Below are 20730 nucleotides of genomic sequence, written 5' to 3'. Positions count from 1 at the left end.
TACAATCATTTTCTAAACTGATGAGTTGGCACATCTGTCACTTTGGCAGGGTCTGTGATTAAGAACATACGATGTCCTATTTCTCAGGGCTCTCTGACGGATTACCTGAAGGGGAATATTATCAGCTGGAATGAGCTCTGCCATGTTGCAGAAACGATGGCCCGTGGATTGTCCTACCTACACGAAGATGTCCCTTGGTGCAAGGGTGAAGGACACAAACCTGCTATAGCACACAGGTACGGCCTCTTTCATTAATGCTTTTCAAGTGCTTTGGCCAAAAGTTTGTGACTTCTTTGCAATGATGTTGCTGAACCGAGGAGGAAATTGTGCTTGCAGGAAGTCAGTGCCTTTTATCCCAGCAAAGCCTATGCTAAGACATGAATTTTTTCACCTGTTTCTGGAATGGTGAAGGGCAGGTAATCAGCATTTTGTCTGTGAAATAGTAAATAAGGTCGGTAATGGTTTACGGCAAATGTCTGAAGGGTAGGTGCTTCCCTCCACCATTAACTCCTCTCCTGACATGTGGTGGGAATGGGATTCAGACCGCTGCCGAACCTCTGGTTAGTTCAATCTGAAAGGGCAGTGCTCGATAAATCACATTATAACCCTTGTGTTTCTGTGGCCCTACTGAGATTGGACTCTTCCAGGAGGATTTTAGACCGATGACTCCACTGCACATCTTCCTGCGGAGCTTTGGGTCATTAGGAAAGAAATGGAGAAAGAGAAAATGGCTGCTGCGTATTTCTCGTGGTAGTTTTATAACGCTCAAATCTTGCCAGGGTGCTTGAGAAAGACATCGGAAGAAGTGGGCAGCGCCTCCAAGACCTCTTGGCACCCGCTTGAACCGCGCTGGGCGGCAGCGCCGTGGGGACAGCAGGGACACAGCAGGATGTGGGTTACAGCATCCTCGCTGCAACGAGACCTTAGGCCCCTGCTCGGTCTCGGCAGTCCCGCGTTGCTTGCCCTGAGCTGGAGCCGTGCTACCGAGCTGTTTGCTAGCGGCGCAGCGGGAGGAGGGGAGTTTTCCGGGCGGATTTACACGGGTTGCGCGGCTGCACGTGGTAATCCGCAGCCCGGCTCCCCCCCGCGCCTGCCGCGCTCCATCTAGGAAGGACTGAAAAACCCACGTCCAGCTGCAGCGGTTTGCGTCTCATCCAGCGGGGCTGCCTCGCCCTACGGCAAGATAATCTCGGCTTTTGCCGGAGTGCCCCTGTCCCCCAGACAAACCCCTAGACCTGAAGATTTCGGCGAAGCGTGGGCTGTTGAAAGACCCCGCAGCTGCCTCCATGCTGCTCCTGGGGCTGACCCCGGGTCCCTGACATTTGTCCCCGGGAAATAAAGGCAGAGGTTTATAAGGGAAATTCCTAAGGGCGGGGGACAGAGAAAGGCTCGGGAAAGGGTTTAAAGCAACAGATCACGCTCGTTAGCTTCCCCATCCGTTTAGCAAATGCTAAAAGATGGAGAACGCATCACTGGTGTGTGAAGCCAGAAAATACCGACAGGAGAGGGAATTTCAGCAAGCAGCGGGTTTCCCGCAGATTACTCCACTCTCCTCCTCGTTTTTTTAAAAAGTCACCCGTGCTTTTTAAAGCCAGGGGATGTTTTTGAAGGGCTGAACACGACGCACGGGAAGGTGCTTGACTCGCCAGGTAGGGCTCCCCGAGTCACTGCCCGACGGAGTTGCGGCTAACTCCGAAACAGCAGCGGCCCCGGCACAGAAAGGAGGATGGAGGCTGTGGCATCGCTTGTTGGTGCTCAAGTGCCCCCACGTGGAAGCTGCACATAAAAGCTCCAGCGTCTGAGTTGGGTTCCCGCACCAGTTTTCATAGCACACTCCCGCTCTGCTTCTCTAGTCTGAAGGGGTATTTTCTTCTTTCCAGGCTTTTGCAGTGCTTCTGCATGAAAAGGGAATGACTGTCCTTCGTCAGAGACCCATTTTAGGATCCCTTCTAATGTGCAGTGTTGTCGGTGGGAATTTTTGTTGCTAGAGATTGGATCAGGCCGTTTTCCCAGGCCCGGATGATTGCGTTGTGGTTGATGCTTGCCAGTTCTGGGTGGTTTGTGGAATGAAGGAGACCGTGGAGAAACGGGGAAGTCTATGGAGATGGGGGGAAAAAAGACATGCGCAAATGGAAAACCCTGTATATGTGTGTGTATATATATATATATATACACAGTGTATTTACATATGATGCATATATATACATATATATGGTCAAAATACAGCACCTAACTGTTGCATGTCTGAGGTGCATTGCAGGTGAACAGGAGCAGCAAAGAGCCCATAAAAAAATCCTGTTTTAGGTCTCACTTCACTTCGAACTCACGCCGTTCAGACGGACTGTCTCATGATTGCAGTGTGGTCCTTCTCCTAGCTGAGCCCCTGTTTTTCAAAAATCTCATGTACAATCTGTACCAGAGTGTAATCCCCTAATGTTGACCGAGCAAAGTAGTTTATCTATGTCATTACATGATTGCTGCTTTTTTTAAGCCTGTGGAGAAACTGCTGGAGCGTGGAGCTGGCCAGTCTCTAAGACGACAAGTATTATGTGAATTTGTTTTTATGTGTAACGGAGATGTACAAATGTGTTGCAGATACTGCAAAACTGTACTGTGTCCTTAGAAACCCTGTGTCCCATCGAGGTTTTGGAGACTGTTTTCTGCTGCAGTTCCCTAACTGCATTCGGTTCTCGAGCTTCACAGCTCTACGAGGGAATAACCCACTTCCCCCTTCTTAATCCCCAAGCTGGAAATTTTCATCCTATGTTTTTAGCTTGGCATGCTGCTGTGCTCTGGAAAAAAATTCTTCCCTTTTTTTCCTTTTTTTTGAAGCCAAGAATCAAGGGCTGGATGGCCCAGGATGATTTTGTATGTGGTGCCTTGAATTGGTTTTCTGGCATCTGAGGGCACAGTGAGCAGCCCCGCTGTACGGTCCAGCAGTTTCTCTCCTCCCAAAGATTTTTGACAGGTCACTCCAGTGCGGAACAATTGTATCTGCCCTCATTAATTATTTTGTGCAGGCCTGCAATGTCCTGCAATCAGCAGGGTCACTGAGTGAATTGATGATAGGGAAATTATAATGCTGCGCATACAGGACAATTGCCATCTGCTGTCTAAGGTCTGTAATTTAATTATATTGCCAAACATTCCTTTTCAGATAAAAATGTGGGAAGCCCAGGGAGCAAGGCTTGACTGGTTAGGCATCTCAGGTTGTTCATCCTCCGTGCCCTCTTCCTGGCTGCGGCAGCTCGGGCAGACTTACCTAAGCTGCCCTGAAACGATGCCTCTGTGGTGCAGGACCCTGACGTGAAAGTCATCTTCAAGCATGGTCCCACCACCCATACTGAAAAGGCTTTTGTCCACGGGCAGTCTGATCCTGACCCTCATCCAGATGTGGGTCCAGCCCCTCCACTTCTCCCTTTCCCACCCTCCAAACTCTCCGAGGGAGACTGGTCCAGCAATTAAAACCTAAATGTAATAGTTGACCGTGGTGAAAGGCTGTCGAAGCGTGTAGGCAGGGTGAACAGAGTCCTGCTGGCACCTGCTCATTTCCAGGCAGGTCTGATTTTGTAGGCGAGAGTGAACGTCCTCACTAGGTTACAGATTCTCAATTGCGTTTGGTTTTGGGAGTAAGAAATACCAGAAGTGTTGGGAGGTTCGGGTCTGCGGTTGGTGCTTACAGCAAGAACCTCGTGGAGAACGCGACGGCAGCGATGCCTTGCGGCGCCCGCTCTAATTCAAACCTGCAATTGGGCCACGTAGAAATTGCTGATTCTTGATGAAGGCGTGGCATCATTTTTTCTCTGCATTTTAAGCTCATTGCCTAGAAACGGGATGAATAATCTCGCTGTCCGGTTTAGCTTTGTCTCACGCGTGCGTTTCCTCCGCTGCGTCTCAGGGGGGATGTGCTGCAAGCGGAGGGGATGGGAGGGGACGCGGAGGAACCTCGCGGTGTGAAATACGGACGGCTCCGCAGGGCGCAGATGGGAAGCTCCTCGGCCATCCATCTTGACGTGTGGGTGTCTGCAGACGTGACGCCCCCTTTATATCACTCCCTGCTTTTGTCCGGATGATTATTTGCCCTGTGCTTGTGCTGACGCCTTGCCTTTCCCAAGCTGTGCTTTCCTCTCCCTTTTTTGCCCCTATTTTGCACCGTTCCTGTGCCCTTTCTGTGCTCTTTGGGCCACATATGAGAGGCGGTGGGACTGCTGTGCCTCCCGGCAGTGCATTGAGGCCTGCCTCAACGTGGTGCACCGCAATGCGAGTAGACGCGTGCCGTGATGAACCCTCCCAAACTTGCTTCTTGGCTGTCCGCAGGGACTTCAAGAGTAAAAATGTCTTGCTGAAGAATGATTTGACGGCAGTTCTAGCTGATTTTGGACTCGCTGTACGGTTCGAACCTGGAAAACCTCCAGGGGACACTCACGGACAGGTAATCATTACCTTTAAAAATACTGTTTAAAAAACTGGGCTTGCTGCAGCTCTGTGCGTTGCGTGGGTTGTTTCCATAGATGCAATCTAGGGGTTGGGAGATTGCAGGAATGTACCAGCACCCTTGTCCCCCCACACACCTTTTCCCTGCACCGCTTCTGTGCATTCAACTCTCTTCCAAATACCGCATTTTCCATAAGAACGGATGCTCGAGCATAAGCTCCAGTATCACTTTTATCTTCCAGAAGAGCAGAACGCTTTCGCCTACCACTCCTATGTGCCGTGCAGTGCTGCACAGTGTGGAGGTGGAGCCCCTCCTGACCCCGGGAGGCAAGCAGCTTATTCCTGGAAACACGGGCTTTGATTCCTCTGTATTGTCTTACTATTAAATAATAATACTCTTAAAATTATTCAGTTATTTTTAAGAATTCAGTGACTGTAGCTGCTTGGGTGACCTTTAGCGACAGTAAATCTTGCATGCCGGCTGTGCGCTGCGTAAAACATTTACTGCGTTTTTATTGGTTCTTAATTTTCTGCTTTTAACTTCCAATGAGCGACCTCTCGTTCTGGTATTGTGCGATGGGGGTAAAGCAAGGCCAGCCCTTGCCTTTTGGGCACCTCCTATTTTTCTGCCTGCACAGCTCCAACGCCCTCTCCCTTTTTATCTTTGTCCCAGAATGAGTCGATGCCTTTGCAGATTAGCCACCTACAGCTTTTCCTCATTTTTGTCACCTTGCTTTGGGCTTTTCCAGCACTTTTCACACCTTTTCATGCCCAGGCTTCCCCCCGGCCTCACTTCCTCGGGTACGAGCAAGATCAGATGAGAATTCCCTAATGGGAAATGTTAAAAGGCATTTCAATTCCCACATTAAAAAGGTGTTTTGTCCTCGCTCTGCTCTCTAATCTATACTACAGTATGGACTATAATGCTACCACACATGTAACCACAAGTATCTCAGGAGTTCGGTGCGGCTCTACCTGTACTAAAAATAGCAAGATATGCAGCGGGGGCCGAAGAGGGGATCCCCCTGATAAGGGGGACCGAACTATTCCCTTGAGGTGAGAGAGATCTTTTGCAAACCAGATCATGACAAGCCAGGCTAGGTGGGCAGGACTTTGCAGTGTCCATGAGTTACTAGTTTTGTGCATGCAGGAGAACGGTTTTATGCAGGGCTGTCAAACCAACACCTTTTCCTACCGTTCCAGGGTACATCAATTTACTCTCTTTTTTTTTTTGTTAGCAGAAGGGAATTGAACTTTCAACAGCTATGCTAACTGACCCTAACTTGACCTCAGGGTGTTTTGCGTGTCTCCAAAGATAGCATTTTCACATGCAGCGTGTGCTGCTGTAGCAAGATGCCGTGGAAGGCGTAGAAGGCAGAATTTCATCCGTACTCACCTTGCATCACTGCATTTAAATTAGACCTGTAGTATACACTGAATGAATATCACGCACACAGCCATCCACCTAGGTTTTTTCCTTCAGGTGGGTTATTGAGACTCAAGTGATCTTAATGAGAAACGGTGTCAGAAAAAACAGACCTCTTTTCCCTGTTTTCTGAGGTAGGTGCAAATTTAGCAGAAGTAGCCTTAAGGCTAATGGAAACAGCTGTCACTCATCTCTAACCAGCGAAGGCTGACGGTCCCAAATGGAGTTTAACTTGAGTCGTTTCTTTCTCCATAGGTGGGAACAAGGAGGTATATGGCTCCTGAAGTGTTAGAGGGAGCAATCAACTTCCAACGAGACGCCTTCCTGAGAATAGACATGTATGCAATGGGACTGGTGTTGTGGGAATTAGTCTCCAGATGTAGAGCAGTTGATGGTAAGAATAAAGATCTCCTCTTCCCTGTGGAAGGCTCTGTTTCAGCGTGATTTACTGGTCCAGAGAATGAGCCTGGCCTTGTGAAAAAAGAAAAAAATAATAATCAATGGAGTGTTTTCATTAAGCAGCTAACTTGTCTTTTGTGTGCTTGTTTTTTTACATAAACTATCATTCTCTGTGGATAAAAATCTTTGTAGTGTTCAAGTCTCAAAGTGCTTTTAACGGTGTTGCAGTTACATTGCAAATTGGCTGAGAACTTGGAGAAAGAGGCGGCGATTCCTCCATCAACAGTGGGTTTCCTTCAGTCCCGAACACCCACTGTGCTGCTCTCTGTGGTACTCTGCATTTTTGCTCATGACCTAGGCAGGCTTTGAGCTCCAGAGAAGAGCTGCACTTGGTCCGAGGTTGGCTTTTGCAGCTTGCTTGTGTAGGACAGTACTGGAGCCCAAACGGAGAGACCAGAAGTGAAGCACCTCAGTAAAAAAAAAAAAAAAAAAAATAGGGCTGGAAGGATCTTCCTGGCTCAGCAAGCCCATGTGCCTGCTATCATAAGTCAATATGTCTTAATCTGTCATTCACCAATGAAGCTTTTCCTCAGCAGTGGGCTGAGCTCATAGTTTCATCTGCACCTTTGGAGAATCTCACTTTCTCCTGGGTGAACCAGAAGGAGAAACCTTCTTGGTGTCTTCTTTCTAAGGGTGTTTTCTCCTAAAATAATGCTTCAAAATGGGGCACCTTTTTTCCTGTTGAAGAAATGCTATCTCCAAATATCCCATCTGCTCCCTGGTGACATCCATGCCATTTGCAGGACCTTGCCCCTGGTCAGGGAAGCAACCACTTTGTTTTATTAGCTCCAAGACTGCCTGCTCCAACTTCTCTGTTCTTGTGTGGACATGGGTGTTATGGACTGACTATCAAGTTCATAAATTAACATTACCTTTCCTGGACTTCAAATGTATTTCATTAGTATTGCAATAGCATTGAAGAGCTTGATTATAACTGGGATGTCCACATAGGTGTGTGGTAAGAGAAAGTCTTTTCCTTGAAAGTTACTGTCTCACTAGATAAAATGCCAGAGGAGCAGGGAGATAGTGGTGCAGTGGGTTGAAACAGTGATATTCTGGATCGTTCAGCAGGTGTTAGAGGTGGGAATAATCTCTTCTCTGTTAAGGGCCCCCAAAAACATTTGGATTTTTGCCTCTCTTGTTTTGGTCATCTTCCTACTTCTCAGGAAGCAGCTGGTCTCTCAAAGTATCTTATACAGCACCTTTAAATCAGACGGAGGACTTCCTTTGGGATGAGGGGGAATTACCCTGAACCTTATGTGCACTTTTACTTCAGAAGTGATGAATCACATCACCTTATTTAACAGTTCTGCTCCATGTTTGTGGTCACACTCATGTCTTCTGGCTTCAGTGACAAATAGTCTTTGTCCTGATGTGTGAGCTGGCAGGCAGTGACCATAACTCCAGAAATGGAGCTTGGACTAAATTCCAGTTGCAGGATGGTGGGTGAGCACAGCTGTAGCTAACAGCAGATTTGGCTTAGAGATCCCTTTACTGGGTCTTCAGAGAGAGATATATTCCAGAAATAATCTTGCTTCACTCAATCCATGTGGAATTTGTGAGGCCAAAACATGTTTTTAGGACTTGTTTTGGAAAAGGAAAGAGGATTAAGACACTGCTTGTAAAATGAAGATACTTCTGATGGGATTCAGATAAAGATACCTAAGTTTTGTGCATCTACATCAAGTTGTCTATCTGTGTGCCAAGTGCCTAAGTCCCCAGGCAGTAGGAATCTGAGCACGTCACCTTTCAGGGTGAGCCCAATTGCTCTCCAGGCTCCACTGACTAGATCTGCGATGGGAAATTGGGCGTCTAAATTTCAAAGAGCCAGAAGTCAGCTTTCCAGAGCTGATTTCCTGGGTTTCCATCATAGATGTAGGAGTCATTGCAGAAGCTCTGCAATGGTGGTGCCCTCAAAATTCCCCACCATGTCTGTAGACCTTCGAATTGCCTCCCTTGACCTGGCTGCCTGTGAGGGTGAGGAGGTTAATCACTGCAGCTGCTTACAGCCTCAGCTCTCAGGGTTCCTGTCTGAGGAGGTGGGAAGGAAGGTCGTGAGCGTTCTTGGGCCATCCGTTGGAATAAATGTTTCCATTTGTTTCAGTGACTGGCATTTTGTCAACATGAAAAATGATACGCTGTTTTAGTAATTTTTCAGAGTACCTAAATATCATGTTCCTGGTGTCACGGTTCATTACTAGATAAAGTGGTCAGCTCCTTTATTTTAGTTTGGAAGGGTCCACTTGAAAAATCTCCAGTCTTGAAAGAGGTTGCTCCTTGCTACTGAGAAACCATACATAATGCCGGAGAGGGTCCTGAGAAAGCCCATCAGTTTGGATGGGTTGCTGTTTGAGTGCACCTAAGCATTACAGAAGGCCAAATGACATTTCAGTAAGCAGAAGTTATTGCTGCAGTCTGGAGGCTGCATTGATGCTCCAACAGTTTTCTCATTCTTGTGGCCCAGAGCAATTCGCATCCGTAACTGGTTTAACCAAAGCGTTCAGGAATCGTTTTGCGCTTACGAGCTGGGAGCAGTCCGTACACAACTGCGGGTAGCTACTTGGGGCAGTAAGTGCAGTAACCAGGATCACGTGGCTCGGCTGTGCCGATGCTGACTTCAATCTATGAACACGGCAGAGCACAAAAGAAGAAATTACAACTGTTACATGTGCTTGACCTTGATAGTCAGGGACTAAAACGAAATTATGCTCAGACCGAAGCCTTTCTCTAGGATGTTGTGTGTTGAATTGATATGCTAAAATGGGGGGAGATAGAGCTGATTTGCTCTTTCTGTTAAAATAAATCACCGGATGCCCTGCAAGCTGGCTCTAGGAGAGAGGTGGAAGGGGGAGTCCTGGGTGAGAGTTCAGCTTCATAACTCGCTGCGGTGGAAAACGCACGGCTAGACACCCGGCAGGGCCGGCAACGTCCGTTGTGAAGGAAGAATGTAAATCACATTTGTATAAAAGGACATGTGAACTGTGCTCTGCATTAGGCTTTGCCGCGGTGGGTTTTGGTTGCTATGGAGCCGCGGCTTATGCACAGTGAAGGCATGTCTGCTCGGTGGAGGCCTTTTCCCTACTAACACGGTTCTCCCCATGCATCTTAGGTCCAGTGGATGAATATATGCTGCCTTTTGAAGAAGAAATAGGTCAGCACCCATCCCTGGAGGACCTGCAGGAAGTGGTGGTTCATAAGAAGATGCGCCCCGTGTTCAAGGATCACTGGCTGAAACACCCTGTATGCCTCTTTTGGTTAATAGCTGAAAATTTTTGCCTCCGTGGCTGGGACTAGAAACGCAGTTATGCATCAGATGTTAACTTCAAAAGGAGAAAAATAACAGGGAAATTATCTTCCAGCAGTTTGGCAGGATTGTATTGCCTTGAGGCAGAAACTAAACTGCGGGTGAACTTCACTTCCGCAATCCAGCGGGATTAATTTTGTCAAGTTTGGAGCAATCGTAATTGTGGTAGTGGGGTGCTCAGCCCCGGTGGCTGGTCCTACGCTGCCGTTGCCATCCTGGCAGAGCGCTTGTCCATCAGAGCCACAAAGTGAAGGGTTGAACGACACGTTCCCATTTTTTCCCTTAGGTTTTCCCTTCTTTAGAGGGTAAAGCAGCTGTTTAAAATCAGTCCGTGGCAATGGACGTGGAACATGTTGTAATGTATTATGCATTTGCTTAGTAGGACTCAGTTAGTATGATGAAGGAATGGAAAATACAGTACCTTTTGTTCAGAAAGGGCAAATGATCCATACCATTGGTGACGTGTTCCTCACGAGCCAAATAGTATGCAAGGCTTGAGCAATTTGGGAGAGAAAAATTAATCAGATGCGAAGGGAAATGGACAATGAAGTAACATGCAGTGTGGGTTGCCCAAAGGTAGATCATATCAGACTAGCATTTTTAGTAAAAGCGTTGATCTTTTAGCCTGGGAAATTAAGCAGGTGGTGAAATCTCTCAGGGCTTTAGTAAGAAGCTAAATGCCTCTATCCTGACCCAACTGCCACGGTTTTGCCTGGACTCAGGTATACTAACTCATCGCCTGGAAGTTGGGGACAGCGGTTGATTGTGGGAGAAGGTGACTGTCCCAGCTTCTGTGTAAGTGGGGTTCAAATAAGAGCTGCGCTCTTCCAGCAGTATTTTACCGGTTGTTTGGTAGATAACTGCAGAAGTGAGGTGCTGCATTGTAAACAAAATAACAGTTTTATAGCAGCTGATAGAATACTGCCAGCTTTTATGGTTTTATCGTGAGAATCATAACACTTGATGTCTTGTCTTTTAAAGATTTAACAGCTGAATTGTGTGCTACACTTTGATTAAAAAAAAAAAGTGCTTTTTGTCTGTAGAAGAAGCTGGCTGTGACCAAGCCGTAAAGCCTCAGAAACCAGAAGCTTAAAAAAAATCTTACCATGTCCTGAAAACACATGCGTTTAAAGTCATTTTTAAAGCCAAGCTCATGATATTTTGCACACCTGGGCCTGGCAATGTCTGGTGCAGAAGCAGCAGAAGCCGCATTGCGCCTCCATCCTCGGAGAAAACAGGCTTGGCTTTTCGTGCGTGGGCTTAAGCTGTGCTCCCTTCCCCGTGCGCCGGGAGGAAAATCGCCCCCGAGCAGACCGCGCTGACGGTGTTTTCTCCACCTTGTTCTCCGCAGGGCTTGGCGCAGCTCTGCGTGACTATCGAAGAGTGCTGGGACCACGACGCGGAGGCTCGGCTCTCGGCGGGCTGTGTCGAGGAGCGCATTTCGCAAATCCGCAAATCCGTAAACGGCACTACCTCGGACTGCCTCGTCTCCATCGTGACGTCCGTCACCAACGTGGACTTGCCGCCCAAAGAGTCTAGTATCTAAGTCCTGGTTCACTTTTGTCTTTCCAGACTCAGTGGATTTAAAAAAAAAAAAAAAGAAAAAGAAAAAAGTTAAAAAACACAAAAAACACAAAAACAAAAATCCAACAAACACATGAATGCAGCTGCTATTTTATCTTGACTTTTTATTATTATTGTTATTATTATTATTATTATTTTTTTTGGATTGGATCAATTTTACCAGCACATTGCTCTACTGTATTAAAAAATGGACATTTCAGCAAGCATTCAGGTGCCGACTAATGAATGCAGAAAAGGTGCAGGTACCTCAGAACCTCAACAAACTCACTTCAGTTTTTTTTTTTTTTTTAATTCAGTTTTCTCGGTTTCTCTTTATTGGTCTGTCTTCTAAGCAGAGCATCCGTGACATAAAGGAAAACCACCTACCATCTTAGAAAACGCAATGCTGCAAACTTTGGAGGAAACTTAAGACTGTTACATAAGATTACACCTTCCTCAAAAGGATTTTTCCCCCCATTTTGGTTTGTTTGGGGGGTTGGTTTTTTCCTTTTTTTTTTTTTTTTTTTTTTAAAGAAGTGAGCTTCAAAAAAAAACAGCAGATGTGTCTTTTACGGATCTAACGGGTGTCATTGTAACATGGAAAAAAAGTAACCGGGCGGAGAATGTTAATTCTTTGATGGTAGGATTGAAGGGGGGAGCTTAGCGTAGGGGTGGGGAGAGTGACGTTGGACTTGGCAGCATTTGGAGAAACATCATTTGCTATGGAGCTACTTCTCAGGTAACCATTAGATGAGGGGAAGGACATTTCTGGGCAGAGTATTAATGGCTGCAGCGTATGGAGAAAGCCGAGTTGAAGAGCCCGAGGTCATGAGCAAGGCACGGGGTCCGTAGCTCAGGCTCGGGTGGTGAAAGGACAAAGCAGAACTGTCGTTACTTTTATTTCTCGACTCTAGGTAGTAATGGGGAGGATGCTTTTAAGCAGCGCGATTGAAGGAGTTTGGAAAGCGTGTTCTCAGAAGCGCTTGGGCAAAACACGGCAGGATTGCAAACTTTTTGCATCTTGCTTGAAATGGGAATCAGTTCGGGAAATTTGGCCGTGGGGTTGATTAGCTGTCAGCCCAAGCTACCAGTGCAGACGGGGAAAAAAAATAAGTGTGAAAACCAGCTCTATTAAATCTTGGGTTGGTTGCTTTTTTTTTCTTTTTTGCTTTGATTTGAAGGAGGAGGGTGGAAGTCACCTGAACCAGTGGCAGGTGCCTCCTGTAGCATCCGCGAGCCCGTGTCCCGGCAGCTGCAGCACAGCTGGGGAGGGAACCGAGCAGCAGCCATGTTTCCTACAGCATCCTTTAAACTGGTTTCTTTAACGCTGCTTTCTCCTTACTCTGTGACTAAACTCTTTCGTCTTAGAGTGGTGCATATTCGAAAATACCGTTACTCTATTATGCCATAAACTTGCTCTAGTCAGTGAATGTTCCTAATGCTGCTGATTCAACATTTAAATATTTTTTTAATTTGCAAAACATGCAATGTTTAAAAAAAAAAACAAAACAAAAAATACACACACACACACACGCACACACACACACACACGTTACGTGGCTTCCGAGGTTTAAACTGAAAAAAAAAATTAAAAACTTCATGACCACAGACCACCTCAAACCAGAAATACCTCAGAATTTTCTACTTGTATGAGTTTTATTATATATTTTGTTAGTTGTGTTGTCTTGTAGTAAGTATATTTTAATGTAAGTTGGCTTTTATGACAAGGGAGTTTTAAAAAAAGAAAAAAAAGAAAAAAAGTTCCAAAATCTTTTAGGAAGTGCTACCATTTTTTTTTGTTTTATAAAGCACCATTGTAAATAACTGTATACAGTTGTAGAATAACTGCCTGTATAAGGTACCTGGGCATTATTCACTCTTATTTGTGAAGGCTGTTTCCATTCTGTGTTTTTTATTTTTAGTTTTTGGTCTGTTTTAGTGAAAGGACAGTACATCTTTTTATTTCTTTTTGGTTTTTTTTTTTTGGACTTTGACTATAACATGAATTCTGTGTCTTGGTAGACTAATGAAGTTATGCCCTTTGGATTGCCAGGACTTCTAAATTTTTTATGTTAAGCTAAAATGCAGTCCTGAACTAAGCATCCTATAACAAAAATGTTAAAAGTCTGTATTATATAATCAAATTGGACTCCTTGTCGCTGTCAAATTGTCAGTGTGTGCCCTTGCACAGATGTAATTTATTAAGCAAGCAAAATTACTAATTGGAGAAAATATTTAAAAATTGAAATATATTTCTTGCAAAGTGTAGCTTTAAAACCTAGAGTTCGCAAATGAGGACATGGTCCTTTATCTTGAAGAGACATTAAGATAATTGCCTTAATTTGTCTATCTGAATAAAGTCTTAAACTATTCTTTCAAGTTACTGAATGTATATTGCATATTAGTATGTACACACATGTAATTGTATTTTTGTGTGTAGGTTTGGAAGTTTCTGTTTCTTAATGTGATTCTGTTCAGAAAACCTTGTCAAAAACCAGACAAAACGATACCATTCTGACCCGGCTGATGTCCCTGCTCGGGGTTGACATCTTCGGTTCTGATGCTGCAACATACCTATGCTTAACATTAAGCGTGCAGGTAGCTCTTCGGATGTCATGACACTAGTCGCTTGCCTAATGTTAAGCATAGCCGTAAATGTTAGCAGGATCACTGTTTTTCCTTGATCTTCTAATACGTTTCTGCACTGAGATTTATATAAAAATGTGACTATGTTTTGGAAGTGAAGTGATGTAAGGGTTGGGGTGGAGTCTAGAGCAGAATTAAGATTGAGTGAATACTTGTTTCTAGGTGTGTTTGCTCCCCTTTCCCAGAAATGGGAGCCAGTTCGTATTGCTGCAGAAAGAAAAAAGCTGTACTGTCTTTGAACTGTTGTTACCTGTTTGCTGTTCTGGATTTTTTTCCTTCAGCATTATATATAATGGCTAAAACAGGCTTATTACAGCAGTTGCTTTTTTATCCTGATTTCTTTAAGAAGCTTTAAGTATTTATTGAAAGTGCCATATGATTTTAATAGCCTATTGGGCAGTCTCTTAAATCTTCTCTCTTGAGAAAGCATAGACAAAAATTCTCACATGTAGCTTATCTTACTGCCAGGAACTGTAAGAACCTACAAATTTTGACTAAAAGTTGATTGTAAAGTATTACCATCTTCCCTGGTGTAATGGTTCCTTATAGATCATCTTGTCAGCATGATTTAGAAATGGATTTTAAAAAGAATTTCCAAAATGCATGTGTACTCAGTTGCAAATTTTAAAGGTATCTTGCTATCGCAGCAGCGAAGGAAATCCTGAACTCATGTCTATTTAAAAATTTGTACCAGTTTAACTAAAGCTCTCTTTTTTTTAACTGGTATTTATTTTATTAACGCAGACAAGCTCTGATGAAGTTATTGGTCTTTAGACACTTGTGCTGTCAAGCGAGTTGTTCCCTCACCGCAAATGTAGCATTTGAATTCTCATTGACAACATCGTTTTGGTTTTGTTCAGCATCGTAGAGGCTTTCTCGAAGTCGGCAATAAGGCATGTCCACAGGTGTAGCTGGAAGGAGCGATTTTGACTCTTTTCCTCTTAACACTCCCTTGAATGTGATGGGCGCAACGTATTTTACTTCCTAAGCACTAAATTTCACATTCAGGCTCGGAGGAAGTAGCTTTTCAAAAACGTCGTGGCAGAATTTTATTGTTGACCTTCCTCTCTTAGATGGCAATTCCTAGGTATATATTAGTCTTGAATATCAGGGTGGCTCTGTGACTTCAGGAGCCAGGATGCCCCGCTCTCTGGTGTATCTCCCTTTATGCACTGGCTGAGCGGGTTTCCTAGGGGTAGGAATTTTGAGCTCATGTTTGGAGACTGGAAATACCGCAGGAGCTAAAATTGCTTTTTTGAGGCCATAGAGCTGTGACTTGCTTAATGCAGTTATGTTAGTACAGCAAAGCTAGAAACTGTATATGGCTCCCGTTGAAATATAGGTGCCTTTTATAAGAAAAGGCTATAAACCAGTCATTGTTAAGTGGCACCTGGCTTATTCGTTTTGATTAAGGATTTTATCTAGTCCTGATCATAAAGTTTTCTCTATTTAAGTCAAAAGAAACGCACGTTCTTTTTGTGCCTCATATTCTTTAGCTGAAATTCTGTTACAGAATAAAATATGCTAGATAAAAGTTACACCTATGGAAATGCCAAGATCATTGCGTATATGTTTGCTTCAAAGAGAAGGTACATGAGTGCCCACCAGTAGCTCGACTGCAGTTACTTGGGTGTCCTGGCTCAATCTTGTCTCCACTGGAGCTGTTCTTTCCAGTGGAAGCAGTTTTGGGTCCATTCAGTGTAAAGCTGCTGGTGGGTATTTCCAAGTTGGTAGGGTCAGGCCTTTGCCATTAGGAATATTGATCCCCCTTAAGATCTCAGCATAGAAACCGAAGAACACCCATTGAATTCCTCTTGTGCTAGTTTCTAGGCAGACTGTCAGAACTTTCCCTGCTTGGCAGGAGAACGGTCTGGGTTTTGCTTAGTATGGAAGAAAGTCTTTTATTGCAGAGGCGGTTGCGACAGTGCTGTTGTTGCGGTCCTCTTCAAGCCACACTCCGCTTAAGAAGTTGCTAAGCAGGAAGCGTCCCGCTAACTATATCACTTTTACATACAGAATATTGTTTGGTAACATTGTAAATAAAAATAGACTATATAATAGAGGAAAATAAGGACATTTGACTTTTTTACTTTTGGAAAAAATATATATATTTTAGTTACATATACAAACAGAAATTCTACATTGTGTGAGAATTCTTTTATACCACAAATTATTTTTGTAATGTCTAATATGTTTCTGCAGGGAAAAGGGAGAAAGGTCTGTGTACGCACAGCAAAAAGATAAATATATATATATATAATGTTTAAGTTAAGTGTGCACTAAATCGAAGTATAGAGGATAGAACAAGTTTAGCCTGAAACCAGTTTGAGAAGCAAGTTTGGATGTACTTGGGCATGCTCTGAGGATGGCACTGAGTAGATGTTTAATAGGTTATCTTGCATGTCACATCCTTTCTGCTAAAGATGCTTATTGCTTTTCTGTGACCATCTTCAGCTTAACCAGGAGGAGGTTTTTTTCATGTATCCACGCAGAAATCCATGTGTGAGCAGTGTGTCTTTTGACATACGCTGCGATGCTGCAGTGAGCTGTGAAGTCAGTGTGTGGAGAGTTTACTGAGACCAAATAACTGGGCTGATCTAGCTCGCTGCCGTATCCGTTAGCAGCAGCTGCGCCTGCGGCATTGACAATATGATCTGTAAGGAGCTGTTGCCAGAGGAATCCTGATAAAAACCAATTCCTAGAAGTTCCTTGTTTCTGAAGTGACGCAGATAATCAGACTTCACCAGAACGCGCGGACACGTGCTCTGTGTTTCCAACGTTGGATTTGACCGTCTGGGTCAGAGGCACTAAAGAAAAGGAGCACTGTCATGTTCAAAGTCTTACTTCAAAAAAGAGCATTCTTAATTTGTCTAACTAATCCAAAGTATTCTGCAAATATTAAAGAAAAAAAAAGCTTAAAATGAGTTCTCTTCACTTAGGCTAGCTTTGCCCATTGGACCTAAAATGCATTCTGTTTTTTTGGTTCTCTTTACCTCGATAGCACGGTGCCAGTGGGGTAAAAGCTACTGAAAATAGCTTAAAACCAAACAATAAATTTTGAGAGATTGAAGCAGTTTGACAGTGTGCCTTTTGAAATTAGTGCTTGAACGATGCAGAGCAGTCTCCTGCGATTGCCGAATCCTGCTTCTGCGTCCTCGGCGAGGTCCTGGCCCCGCGGGCGCTGGGGAGACCTGCCGGCTACTTCGGAGGGACCCCGAGTGCGCAGGTGCTCCTGGAGCACTTCCTAAACACACCTGCTCAGTACCTTCACTTACTTACATGGGACTTCTTTTTCTAAAACTCTGGTTTTAGGGTGAAACTCTGTTCCCTTACTGAAGTAATAACCTGTTGAATAAGCAGTAATCCTTTTTGCCGGGACGCTTCCACAGAAAGAGATTGTACTTACGTCCATCCAGCTGTTCTGAAATGTAACGCTATTCTGTTGTGCCTTTATTTTTCCATGTAAAAGCAACTGCTGTAAACTTTTCTTTTTTTCCTTTCACTAGTTTTTTCTGTCTGAAAAAAACACTTTTCATTGCCCAGCTGTTATTTCTGGATGCAGTCTGTGATCCAGGTATTTCAAGAACCAATTACCTCAACCTCATGTTAAACAGTGTTGCTATCTGGATTCTCCTTGATACTACAATATTGTAACACACACAAACAGGAACCTTGCTATATATGGGTGTTTATATATATATATGTATATATATATGTGTGTGTATATATATTATATATATATATAAATGGAAAGTGATCCCCAAGGACTGAAGGAAAAAAGCAAACTTTTTTGTTTTCCAACATTGAAACCAAAAGGGCTTCTCTGAAGCTCTATAATGGCATTGTGCTGGATATATATATATAGACATATATATATCAAGAGAGTGTTTTTTGAAAAGTGCTTCCTTTGTTAGCCTTTTTATTTCAGTATTTGAATGAGACAGATGATGTGATTAAAACACTGTTTCTGCATTTTTGGGCCCATTTTGAAGCAGAGGCCTCTTACTCTTTCCAGTTGTTTAAAAAAACAAAAACTCAGTGTATAACATTCCAGTAGGGTTATTATTGCAGAACCTTAGCATATTCTGGGAAGATTTCATTAGCTTTTGTTTTTGCGACAAGGAAAGCATTGGCCATACTTTATTGAACTTTTCTACTATCTTAAGGAACTAAAGTTTAACCAGTAACCATCCTTGTCAATTAAAATCCTAATTCAGTAGTCACTGGCATCTCTGGATTGCCACCCCTGTTAAAAAAAAAAAGAAAACAAAAAACAAAAGCAAAAACCCAAACATGACTGAGGAAGAGGAGGAGGAAGTTGGAGCGTTTCATAGCCCTGAACACAGTGTAAACACCTGAACAACTTTCTGGATAGCAGAAAACATGTTGACAAGGCCTGTAACATATCTGGCCCGTTTTCCAACTGCCTTCTCCTTTCCAAATTCCTGGAGTTTTTGTTGTTGTTTTTATTTATCCATATAGCTGATGCAACGGTACAGTATGCATTTTACTTGGACAAAGTTGTAACTCACCAATCCAAATAGTAATTAATTTAAAGGAAGAAAAGATAATATTTTTCTTCCCCATTTTTTTCCACAAGTGTCCAATGTTTCTATGGCTATTGATGGTTGATGATTATCTTTGGTAAATCACTTTAGAGAAGTATTAAAATCTCCCAGAAGGAGGCATTTTGCAATGCTGCTGGCCTTCCAATGGAATAACTATGATGCAAAAGTAGATCTGTGGGTGGAACAGAATTAAGGGAGGTGGTTACTGCAAACTAAGTAACATTCTTGACCTCAATTCTATGCCATAAGTCCGCACAATGCCATTGTCAATCTGCTCAAACTATCTGCTTATGAATTCTGCATGATCCTCATGATAGAGTTGAAAGCCTGATCTTTCACCTGTTAATATTTTCACATACGTCCTTAAGTTTGACAAATTTTATACTGTAAAGTTGACCTAAGTACAGTTTGATGTCAATTCTTGTGGAAAGAGCTTTCTGCATGTAACATTAGACGCATACAGTTAAACAACACAGCATAGTATGAAACTCACAAGAAAATGTTTTGGCACCAGCAGAAAGAAATCTCACCCTAGCCATTTGTCATTTTAAACCATCATATTGTAAGTTTTACCAGCTACTTCTAAATTTGTGCTTTATTTAAAGAAATAAAATAAAAATCCTAAGACTTGTCTAGCGTAGTGAAATATGTGTATATCAGTTTTAGGATAAATAGCTAAGTCTTATTACGCTGTGTTACTTAACTTGTATATATAGAGTATACATAAGAGTTTGCAGTAACCTGTTTCTCCAGGATTTCCAGTTTGAATGGATTTAAACTCAAACTATGAGATTAAGTAAATGATTTAGAAGATTGCAGAAGTAAGTGTAAATTACAGGAAGCTCTATCAGATGGTGAAATAATTTTTAAAGAGTCTTTTGGTCCTTGGCTCAAATTCAATAAGTACTGTTTGTATACCAAGATATGTGAAATGTAAATGTTGTAGGTTATATTTCACTCTTGTAGCTATAAAAATGTAGAACAGAGATAGCTTGTACTACTGAGTTAACAAAAGTTATACTAAAGTATCCTGTTAAAGAAAAAGTATACAGAGAGTTAAGCTCGTTGCTGTAACCCCTTTTGGATTGAAGTGTGCTGATTTTTTTTTAAATATATATATAATATATATATACACACACGTGTATGTATATATATATACACACACACACACATACATATATAAAATGGCCTAATGCAGACATCCATTGTATTGCAGTTATGAAATGAAGACATTTTGGAAAGAACATTGTATCATAGTTCATGAATTTGCAGTGGATCTTTGTTCCTTTTTACTGTGGTATTTTAGAAATGAGTCTCAAGTTTGAAATTAGATCTGCCAAGTTGGAGTTTTGCTGCTTCAGCTTTGCACTGGGTGTCCGAATAAACCAGTATGAATGTAGTATTTGCCCTGTGTGAAGCAGCGACACCCCGACAGATAGGAGGAAAAAAAACTAGAAAGAACTATTTCAAGTTTATCTTTTTGTATATGAAAATAAACAATAAATTACAAATAATCGTTTCTCTTGTTGGTGCGACGTTAAAAATTGTTATTTTACTGTCTTCGGGATCTACCTCGAGCATTTGCTTTTTACAGAAGGGTGTTTTGGTGTTTTAATGGCACCTCTGCTATCCAACAAAATCCCTGCAGAGCCCTGAGGCCTCTGCTACCCATGAGCTGCAAATGCCTCTGAAGAAAGGCAGTGGCCAGCTCAAAGACCTCATCCCTCCAAGGGAGTTGCCTCCTGTTGCGCTTTGGGGATGGAGCTTGTTCCTGCAGAGGAACGGCTGGGACAGCGCGTTAGGGGCACCTTAAGCTCCATCAGTGCAAAATCCAGCGACGGAGCTTAAATTGGAGGTTTAAGCTGAATCCCTGGAGTTTGCACTGCAGTATCTGCACTTTTTCTCGTCCCCCAGCTGAGGCAGCAGAGGCAGACCGGACAGCAAGGAAGGGTGATTGCTTAAATGGTTTCAGATGGATTTCCAAAAGCTTGTCTGCTACCACCTTAACATTTGCAGGGGCGAGATGGGGCTTGGAAAAAGGCAGAAAAGCGCAAATATCCGTGCTTTGAGCAAGGCGAAGCGTGGCGCGGTGCCGAAACGCGAGGCGGGATGGGGTGCTCGGCTGCAGACTGAAGTGCGGCCGGATGGCTCCGAGCAGGCGGCCTGCAGGGAGGTGATGGCGCAGCTGTGGCGTCCTCCCCGTTCGGTGCTACCTGTGGTGAACAGGCCACTTTTTTCCTGGAAAAAAAAAAACTTTTGCTGGAGTTACTTGGTCCTAGATAGGAAACCCAGACAGCAGACCCAGGTGGGGTCAAAATGGACACGCATGT

General features: G+C 43.6%; 1 protein-coding gene across 1 annotated transcript in view; it reads left to right on the top strand.

Annotated features, from left to right (window-relative positions):
• The window catches only part of ACVR2B (activin A receptor type 2B), a 106032-nt gene extending 86113 nt beyond the window's left edge, over positions 1-19919 (top strand). Inside the window, exons 8-12 of the mRNA XM_064505713.1 lie at positions 88-236; positions 4318-4432; positions 6116-6254; positions 9429-9559; positions 10975-19919. Of these exons, the coding sequence (XP_064361783.1) occupies positions 88-236; positions 4318-4432; positions 6116-6254; positions 9429-9559; positions 10975-11169 (729 nt within the window). The 3' untranslated portion in view covers positions 11170-19919. The remainder of the gene's footprint in view (positions 1-87; positions 237-4317; positions 4433-6115; positions 6255-9428; positions 9560-10974) is intronic.
• The last annotated feature ends 811 nt before the right edge of the window (positions 19920-20730 follow it).

Source organism: Dromaius novaehollandiae, chromosome 2 (genome assembly GCF_036370855.1).
Source record: "Dromaius novaehollandiae isolate bDroNov1 chromosome 2, bDroNov1.hap1, whole genome shotgun sequence".
In the NCBI taxonomy this organism is placed as follows: Eukaryota; Metazoa; Chordata; class Aves; order Casuariiformes; family Dromaiidae; genus Dromaius; species Dromaius novaehollandiae.
The sequence above is the reverse complement of the archived record's forward strand: the minus strand, read 5'-3'. Positions and strand labels throughout refer to the sequence as shown.